This window comes from Parasteatoda tepidariorum, chromosome 9 (genome assembly GCF_043381705.1).
Source record: "Parasteatoda tepidariorum isolate YZ-2023 chromosome 9, CAS_Ptep_4.0, whole genome shotgun sequence".
NCBI classification, from domain to species: domain Eukaryota; kingdom Metazoa; phylum Arthropoda; class Arachnida; order Araneae; family Theridiidae; genus Parasteatoda; species Parasteatoda tepidariorum.
The window spans coordinates 8,004,701-8,015,138 of NC_092212.1; the positions used below are offsets into that span (position 1 = coordinate 8,004,701).

At 30.7% G+C, this 10,438-nt stretch overlaps 1 protein-coding gene across 1 annotated transcript in view; it reads right to left on the reverse strand.

Annotated features, from left to right (window-relative positions):
* The window catches only part of LOC107448073 (uncharacterized), a 19,879-nt gene extending 11,907 nt beyond the window's left edge, over positions 1–7,972 (reverse strand). The window contains exon 1 of the mRNA XM_071185727.1: positions 4,722–7,972. Coding sequence (XP_071041828.1) covers positions 4,722–7,896 — 3,175 coding nt within the window. The 5' untranslated portion in view covers positions 7,897–7,972. The remainder of the gene's footprint in view (positions 1–4,721) is intronic.
* Positions 7,973–10,438: the final 2,466 nt, after the last annotated feature.

The window sequence follows — 10,438 nt, forward strand, 5'->3', positions numbered from 1 at the left end:
CCACCATGTTATATGAACACCGTGTTATACATACTAAAACCATTATTCTTATGTGAGCATTATTGCCATCGTATCTAACAACAAAAAGATAAATTTAGTTTTAACAGAATGCATTCCATGAAAAAATATACATCGTATAATATTGTTTTGTTAAGTATTAATGTATATATTTCTATTAATTAATTCATATAATAATATGTAATAATGCCATTGGAAATAAACAAGAAATAGTAATATTTAATGACATAGTTTTACAAGAACTATGCTTCACATTGTGACAGGACATTGCTTATTGATATATTTTCAAAAAAAAAATTAATTAATCAATCTTTAAAATAAATGAAATAATTTGCAAACTGATATGCATCACAATTTTAATTTCATAAATATATAGTATAGTTGTTCAAAACACAATACAATTTTCAAATAGCAACAGAAATGCGTTTTATATCAGATTGATAAATCGTATTAAATTTTTGTATTAAAAATTTTTGAAGAATTAATTAAGGGAAGAGTATCAGGTAAATGTATGAGATAAAATAAATAGGTAAATATAGGTATTAAGTGAAGATTTAGTAAAATGATATGAAACATACTTACGAAATTTCAGTTTAGTTTAATTACTAACTATTTATTTATTTTACATTTTTTTAGAGAATTTAAACTGATATTTTTTTCAAGCAAATTTCCTTTTCCTTTATCATGGAAAGATAGCACAATAAGTTAAGAAACAAATATATGGGTCAGGCACATTTTCCACAGCACTCGGTATCCCGACAGCTTGATTTTCCTACTTCATTTGCTCGACAACTCATTTGCCCAGCAGGTACATATTGCTCATTTGCTCATTGTACCAGGCAAGTTTATTAATAGACAAGTTTATTTGCCCAAGAACTGCAATGCATTCAACAAAAAATTACGAAAACCGTAACTGATTGACACACATAATTGATTTCATTAATCATTAATTTCTAAAAAAAATGCTAGTTATGCAATCTACGCTCTTTAATACTATCCTCCGTTAGAGCTACATATCCCTATCGTAACGATACTTTAAGAATCGTATTTTATTCTAGAAACGGAATGTTATTTGAACGCCTAATAGAGCATTCGAACTGAACCGTTCATTTTAATATAGCAACCGGCATTTCGTAATTTGATTCAGCAAATCCTTTTTTATTACGACTCATTAAATGTGAATCAAGTTGATGACTTTTTGAATGATGTGAAAATGATGCAGCCCTTACACAAGGGGTCGTATTCTACAGTCAAAAGAGGTCTTTTCACAAGGGGTCGTGTTCTACAGTCAAAATAGCAATAGAGTAATTAATATGAATATGTCTTATAAGCAATAGCGAGCAATATTATATCAACGATAACAAAAAAAATTATATTCATTTCCCCTACATGCCTTACCGGACAAGCATACCCGTCTGGAAAACGGGGTCGGGCGTTTGGGTTCTCGGGCTTCTGAGTGACCGGATCTTCAGATATATTAAATGTGCATTTTAGTCTTCTTAAAATGTATTATTCTAGTTACATGTAGAATGAATTCCTGCAATAAAATACGTAACTTTACGTGAGCTACGTAACTTTACGTGAAGGTATACAGATGAGCATGGGCTCGCTCTTAGAAGCCTGGGCGCACTCAAACCAGAGAATCGTGGGATTCATCAGCAAATTAAAGCCCTATTTCGCCAAGAAAGAATGCCAAAAGAAAAGATAGTGACATGAATAACTTTTATACTAAAGTTCAGATTTTAAAAAACTGATTGCCTGTCGTATTCACTCAAAGCGTTGCTCTCAAATACGCTAACTAATTAGTATACTTATTATTGATTCATGCAGAGTTTCTCCGTTTTAGTTTACAAATATTTTAAGAGAAAGGCATTTCGCTTATAAATGAATAACTTAGTAATGATTAATGAGGCCTGGGAAGTCATGTGCAGTATTAATGATTTCCGAAAAATGTTACATAAATCTTCATTTTTAAAAATGAAATTACTTTTTATTTAATAAAAATCTTCATTTTTAAAAATGAAATTACTTTTTATTTAATAAAAATCTTCATTTTTAAAAATGAAATTACTTTTTATTNTTAGTCATGCAGAGTTTCTCCGTTTTAGTTTACAAATATTTTAAGAGAAAGGCATTTCGCTTATAAATGAATAACTTAGTAATGATTAATGAGGCCTGGGAAGTCATGTGCAGCATTAATGATTTCCGAAAAATGTTACATAAATCTTTATTTTTAAAAATGAAATTACTTTTTATTTAATAAAAATCTTGAAAAATTTATGTGTAATTTTGCAAGACAATATTACGATTTTCTCTGGCATTGATATTTTAAAAAATAATTAAGATATATTCTAAATAAATAAAAAGTTACGCAGCATATTCAAAGGAGCAAATTTTAAGTATTATGACTGGTTTAAAGGCAATGGGTAGTTTTTGTGTAGTTCACAAAACAATATAACTTTTTTTTATCATAATACTTTCTTTTTAACATGATTAAATTTTCATACACTCTACTTATTTCCGCTAAAAACTTTTCAGCGTGACATTAATTTACTTTTGTTCCCAAACTTTCAAACCCCCACATGAAATTTATAACATATTTTGAATAAGAAGTATATTTTTTGATTTATTTGAAGTTTATATACTTCTGAAAAAAGTTTGATGCTATGTATTCTTAATATTTTTAGGAAATGAAATTTCGCTGGTAAGAAACATTTTTTTTAAATTTCTAAATAGTTTCAAGAGTAAGGTTCAGATTCTTGATCTCTTTAAATTGAATGTGTTTTACAATATATTCAGATGATAAAAAACGAATTTAAAACTTACAAGAGATTTGGAGAAGATCATATTGCGCCAAAAAGAAGAATAAAAAGATGCTGTAAAATGTGATTAAACTTAGTAAAATAGTTCTTAATTACGTTCCTTATTAAATAATTAAAGGATTAAATTATTACCATTTTTAACATTGCATTTTTAATGCATAATGCATTTTTAACATTTATCTAGAAGGTTTAGAAGATTTATAATTGATATAAATCTTCTAAACCTTGTAGATAAATGATAAAAATGCATTTAATTTGTAATTATTTTTATTCCATTATTAGCGTTATGAGTATAGAGCGATGCCGTCTCTAATTGCAGACCTAACCTAAATTACATAGATTATCTGATTATAATAAATGTATTTTTTATAACCAAAAGTGTATTAAATTTTACAACGTATTTCAAACAAATCTTGTTTGTTTGAAAATTTTCAATCACTCAATCGAGCAAGTAGTAGGAGTTCAGAAATTAAAATATGTGTATATATATACATAATTCCAACAACAATAATCTCTCAGACATGGAAGTTGAGATGTAATAACATTTCAAAATAAATTTGGAAATCGAAGCAAATTGTATTTTTTTTTAAGAGTCATTCCTTGAAATTTGAATTAACATTCATATTTTTTCCCCTCTAAAAATGAATGAAGCTGACATTTGGTACTTCTTTTTTTTATTTTTGGGAATATGTATAAATGTGAAAAATAACAATACCACTGTTTTACTATATACCCTCAGATTGGATACAATATGATATCTTGCACCCAAAGAATAGAATAAGATATGCAATAAGGATCTTATCAAAAAGGTTATTCTAAAGGAGTAAAGCATCCTTATTGACGATATAATTATTGTTACTAACTTATTCTTGTTAATGATACAATATGATATCTTGCGCCCAAAGAATAGAATAAGATATGCAATAAGGATATCTTATCAAAAAGGTTATTCTAAAGGAGTAAAGCATCCTTATTGACGATATAATTATTGTTACTAACTTATCCTTGTTAAGGATACAATATGATATCTTGCGCTCAAAGAATAGAATAAGATATGCAATAAGGATATCTTATCAAAAAGGTTATTCTAAAGGAGTGAAGCATCCTTATTGACGGAATAATTATTGTTACTAACTTATTTTTGTTAATGACAGAAAACTTATATTCTTTATTTTAAAGTCATTATTTTTCCTTGCTTTACCTCTATTGCGTTCTTTTTTAAAAAGTATTTGTTGCTTGAAACGCATGGATATGAATTTAAATAAGACAAGGCTGCTTTCCGAAATAATAATAACTTCATGCTCCCCTCCTTCAAAAAAAACTTTCCTTTGGTACCTTTGATAAAGATGCTTTACGCTATTTGTATAAATATTGTTAAAAAGAAAGATTTCCTTTAAGAATTCTAAATTTTCTGCGATTGAGATTTTTGTTAAAAGCTCATTAACGTAATTCATAAACAAATACCGCATTCTTCATATTCATAAACATAATTCATTATTGCAAGAAAAACTATTTTACCTTTTGCTTGTTAGAGCTTATTATGTTTACAAGCAATTGCTGCCTTTGGAATTTATGCTCTTTTTTTTTCTTTTTGACTGTACATGAATTCCAAAAAAAAATTCTTTTTTTTTTTTGGAATATGTGAATATTCTATAACGCCAAAATATGTCATTAAAAACACATAGATTCTTTAAAAAAAATTTTTTTTTTAAATAAATAAATAAATTAAGCTATTTCCGTCGCCAAACGTTAAATATAAGTCTAATACTAAATATAAGATTTAATGAACTTAACTTGAGTCCCATGAATAGGAACTTTGTTATTTGACAAATTTAGATTACATTCCAAATGTTTTCTCAAAGCAGTAATGTTCGACTAAACTTTGCAGTTTTCGGTCGATCTGATTTTTGGAAATTTGGATTTTGGTATACGGTAAAACTACGTTTAGAATTCCCCTAACTTCTTCAGGTCTTAGCGAAGCAAACTCGTTAATATAAGAGCATAACGCATCCATAAATTTACTTTCGTTACCACTTTGTATGGCTTTCTGTATCTTTGAAAAAACGTCAAATGAATCTAAATTTTCCGAACCCTTTTCATTTAATAAATTATTCAATTTCTCAGTTATTTCCAATGCCTGAACAGTTGCATCGTAAGGAGAGTTTACGAACTTCCAGTTAGAAACATATTTCTCGTTAGTAAATTTGCGAATGAATAAGTCTAGCAAGAGCAAAGCACCAGTGACATCAACATTTGCGTGAGTTTTGGATTCCTTAACTTTAGTACCTTCATTCAATTCGTAGGAATCAGCTAAACACTTAGCTCCATTTTCGGTGTAATGTTTTTGGACAAAGTGTCTACTATATTCCATAAACTCTTTGTTTTTACGCTCTACATTTAAACTTCTTTTTTTAAACTTATGCCTATCACAGCGACCTTGCTCAACCAAATAATCAAACATGAAATTCTTTTCCTTCGCTAATTCACATGATCGTGAATCTATAACTTTAAATTTTGTATATGTGCTATCATACTCTTCTAACGTATCGTACTCTAACCATGCTATATCTTTAACACTTTCGGTTTGTTTGTTAAGAATTGCTATAGCAAGGGGTGTATAGCCATCGGCAGTCTTTTTGTAAGCTTTTGCATTGCCATGCTGCATTAAGACAATAACACCTTCCTTCAAACCCGCTTGAGCAGCTAAATGCAGTGGCGTCTGCTGATCAACATCAGGCTCATCTGCAAGGATTTTTCTCTTCGTCCCTTCCCACATTACCAAACCATATACCAGATCATCGTGTTTAAAATAGGCAGCAAAATGAATAGGAGTCCATTTTTTGTCTGAACCAAGAGAGTTTAGATTATCAATACCAAACTTGATGAAATCACTGAACATATTGCTATACCCTTTCATTGCAGCATAGTGAATGGGTGCCATGTTGTTCTTGTCTTTAGCGTATATATCGCATCCTTTCCTGCTCATTAAATTGAAGGCATTTTCTGTCGAATTGAGCAAAACTGCTATATGTAATGCCGTTAGTCCTAAAGTATCTTTGACATTCACATCCACCTTATTACTGTTGATAAACTGTTCAACAAGTTTGGTGCTCAAAGAATTATCTGAAACAGCGATGTGCAGGGGAGTTTTTCCGGATTTTTCTACCTCGTTAGGTTTGATTTTGTCGCTAGCTAATAAATATTCTACGCTTTTTTCGGACTGGAAGCGCACTGCTAAATGTAATGGTGTTACGCCATGCTCATTCGTTTTTGCATTGACATCAGCACCCTGTTTTACTAGCTCGCGCACGAAATCATCTCTTTTGTTCTCAACAGCTATGTGCAAAGGAGTGTAACCTACCGAATCTTTCAGATTAAGGACTTTACGATCGACTTCTAAAATTCGCTTCAACATATTAACTCTTCCTGCTGCAGCTGCTGCGTGAATCACGCTTCTTTTGCTTTCAAAAACGGCAGAGACGCTGGCGCCAAGACTTAAAAGTTTATTCATATTTTGCAATATACTGTTGTCATTGTAAGAGTTTTTAGACGCTAAATCATATAAATCTCTATCAAGATCCCTAAACTGTAACAGAGAACCAGAAATAATGTGAACCACTTCTGGTAGATTGTTAGCAAATTTCCGAAAAACGATCCGGTTTTTCTGGTTCGAATTTCTAATTGATATCTGAGGGTTAGCAATGTCAAGCACTTCTTGAGTTACCCATTTGCTTATTTTGGAATACTTGCCATCTTTTTCGTACTGAAGTGCGTAGCTAACTTCAACTCCTCTTTTCCAATCTAAAAAATTCGTTCTGCTTACTTTCCCACCAGCATTAAAGATAATATCAATTTCATTTATCGGCGTTTCTTCTATGATATGTAAACTCATAATCTGAAACTTTTGTTTTATGGATTTCAAATTATTTGTTTTACCTACTAGGCCATTGTACAATTCTTTTTTAGCGTTTTTGATGTCGTGTTTTTCCTGTACTTCTTTCATAATCTTTAAGACATCGTTAACTATGCCATTGTCAGCTGTTGTAAAAATGTGTTTGAAAGTTGTAAAATAAAATATGAGGCGATCAAGATATTTATTAAATTTAATGAGATCTCGTTCCTGGTAGTAATATTCGGCAACGTAAGTATACTGATCTAATAAAGAAAGTACAATATTTGAATAAGTAACGGTTCCGAAACTGAGAGCAGTTAGAGCATTGTAAGCATTCTGGTGATTTATATCTTTTGGGATCGCGTACTTTTTATCGATGATCGAAAGCAGAGCTTCGTACAACTTGCCACCCAGTTTAACGTAGTTAAATAAAGTATTATCTCCGATCTCCTGCTCTATAAAATTCACATATTGGTCTTTTGGAGCGCTTCCTCTGTTACTTTCACTAAACGTAAAAGATTTATAAGCTTTGTTTATAGTTGAAACCAATTCATTCACATCTTGTCCTTCTATAGAATTTAAAATGTTCTCAAATCCTCGGTCCATCGCTATTCTCATATTTTCTATTTCAGTTAAAGTTTTTTTGACTGAGTTAGAAATGTCTTTTAATATTTCTGCTTGCTGATCTAATTTCCTGTTTATTTCACCTAAAGTTTTATTTAGTCTCACCTCTAATTCATAAAATGGTACATCAGCGCAATCTCTTTCAATGGAAGCGGACCCCAGCATTCCTTTGCCTATCGCCGCGCCAAAACACACTCCAGACAGCGCCAATCCCCATCCGGGCAACAATAGAATGCCAGCAACTGCTGCCGCTGTCCCGAAAAATCCCAGTAAACCATCTGTCCAATTCATGCCACTATCTAATACTTTACATTGAGCCGCTAGTATTTCAAGATCTGTTAATCTTCTAAAACGCATTAGCGTGTTGATGTCATTGAAAGTTACCATGTTCTTGACAGTAGTATTACTTCTTCCAAATCGATCAGCCGTTTTGACATTATGGCTGGATTTCCCAGAAGCTAGTCTTTTGATATCCTGTTTTTGAAATTGCTTTGGAATATTCAAGTCCCGACTAAGCTCTTTACTGTAATGGAAGGACATAATTGTAAGAAAAATATCTATACCTGCTTTTCTTCCTACTGAAGAGTAGAATGCCTTTTCGGAAAAAGCTGGTTATGACTGTTAAATTTATCAATGTATATATATATATTTTCTTTAACAAAGGATGACGATTTGACGAGGAACAAGATGGTAGATTTTAGAAGATAGCAAATTTTCAATGGGTGATAGTTGACATCGCTTAGTCAGTTTTTTTGCATAAAACATCTGTTTAAAATATTTCTTCTAAGGATCACTCAGGATGTAAAAATTTGTTATTTTATTAAGTACTATAACATTCAACAGCTGTTTGGATTGTTCGCCATATCAATAACTTGCAAAAGAATTTTAAATCTGTTACATAGTTCAGTGTTGGGGTATTTCATAATTGTGTAAGAAAGTATTCAAATATTTTTTAACATCTGTGCATTAAAATGTCAGTTTCGAACATTCACTTCATAGACAAAAACATTCTAAACGAAAAAGATTGAAATTGAAATCCTGTGCAAGATCAAAAAGGAACATTTGCGGAGATTTTAATAAAGCAATAATATTAGTTGTTTAATTCTTCTTATTCTGTTTTTTTTTCCGTTTCACATAGCATTTTACTTTTGAGAGAAAACTAATGCTAGTAATTTTACGAGGAAAATATTCTTTTTTTTTTTAAAATTATTTTGCATCAATTTGGATTGTAATACAATAGTCGTTGAACATCAGGTCTAAATAGTTTTATTGTCACGATCAGCTTAGAGTATCCTATTCAAATCTAGATCTATAAGACATTCAGATCTAGAAGGCAGAGAAACCACAAAAGGGAGACATTTGACCAAAAATAGCTTTCTTTGAATTCCTTTTTAAATTTCACTAACTTTTTAAATTTTTTTATGTGTTATGGTTTCGTTGTTAACGTCGCACGGAAGCTAGACTAATGAGCTATAGGCCACTGACAGGGATTCATCCTTAATGATTACATATCCTGAATAATTATCAGTAAGTAATATATCTTAACATATTTCTATAATTTTGTAAAATTTAACTCTCAATTTTTAATAGAAAGCAAATTTTAAATGTAAGACGCTGTGCAAAAAATATTAAGATTGTTCACTCATGTGTCTAAAGCATCTGGGCTTCCAACTTTCTACGAGTTCTTACAAAGCAGTAAAACAAAGAACAATAGTTTTAGAATGTCACTCTATGTATTATTTACCCAGCAATACAGCGAACTAAAAGTTGTTGTTGTCGTTGACCATTAAGGTAAGGTGTGCGATTGTTCTTGTTTTCCAGTGCCGCCATCCATTTCCAGGAATTCGACTTCTGCTGCACCCATACCTCACACCCATTTATAGGGTGGACAAATTCATATATCCACAGATCACAATTTTGACCTAAACAAGGGAACGATTAATCTCCAATTCAGCACCCCCACAGCGATAATTTATTATGGGAGCATGGGGGAATTTGTGACTCAACTGATTTAACGTGCACCAATCATCATTTACGTCACGGGGAGTATTTAGTTGAATGGATTCGAACTCCCGTTCTCAGGAACGAGAATCCAGCTTTCTGCCAACCAGAACCAGAGAACGATTCAGGTTACCATTACTAAATTTTCTTCATTTTATAGTGATTCGTATTTTAATTTAATTTCCGAAGAATGTGTAAGATTTCGCTAATTATGTTATAGTAAAATTGTGATAGAAGTAAAATTTTATGTCTTAGTAGGTAAAATAAATTCAATTTATTTTACAATTTAAATTTACTTAGTAGGTAAAATTGAGATTTGTATATAAAATTAGAATTACTCGTAACACAACAAAATATTTTTTTGAAATACTGTGTAAGTTGCCAGCTGCTAGGAAAAGGTAAATACTAAAGAAACAAAGTTGCCTATTATTTGAAAGAAAAAAAAATAAACAACGATATAAGAAATAAAAACAAACTTTGAATCTACCACTAAAAGTATAATTAAAATGATTATAATTAAACTGTCCTTGTTTCGGGCAGTAGTCCGAGACTAGTAAAGGCAGCTAAAAAAATTTGGGGAAATTCGAAACCTCATGAACGAAGATTTATTTGCTGATAAATAAGAATATTAGTTATTTAAAACAATTATTTTAAATTTCTTGGAAAATACTTTATTCGTTCATTTTTTAATTAAATTGCACGAATTTTTATGAAGCAAATATTACTCTAATTAATAAAAATCATGCAAGCATACGGAAAACTAATGTAATTAGTTATGTTAAGTTTTGAGTGAAGGCAAAAATAGTTCTAGAACATTAAACATACCCGTATTGATACAACCACTTCTTTTATTCACCAATTCCCCTAAAAATTTCACTTTCCTGGTTCTTCCACCAAATTCTTCAATTGAATCGGTATATGGTTTTCAGTTTTGAGCATGATTTCGTTGTGTTTCTCAATACTGTTTCATTGATTTGTTTATTTATTTTTTTACTTTCCCCAGAACGGGTATTCAGCTTGTACTTGATAAATTTGAGTTAAGAGATTTGAATTAAGAGCATAAGGAGATTCGTAATACAAT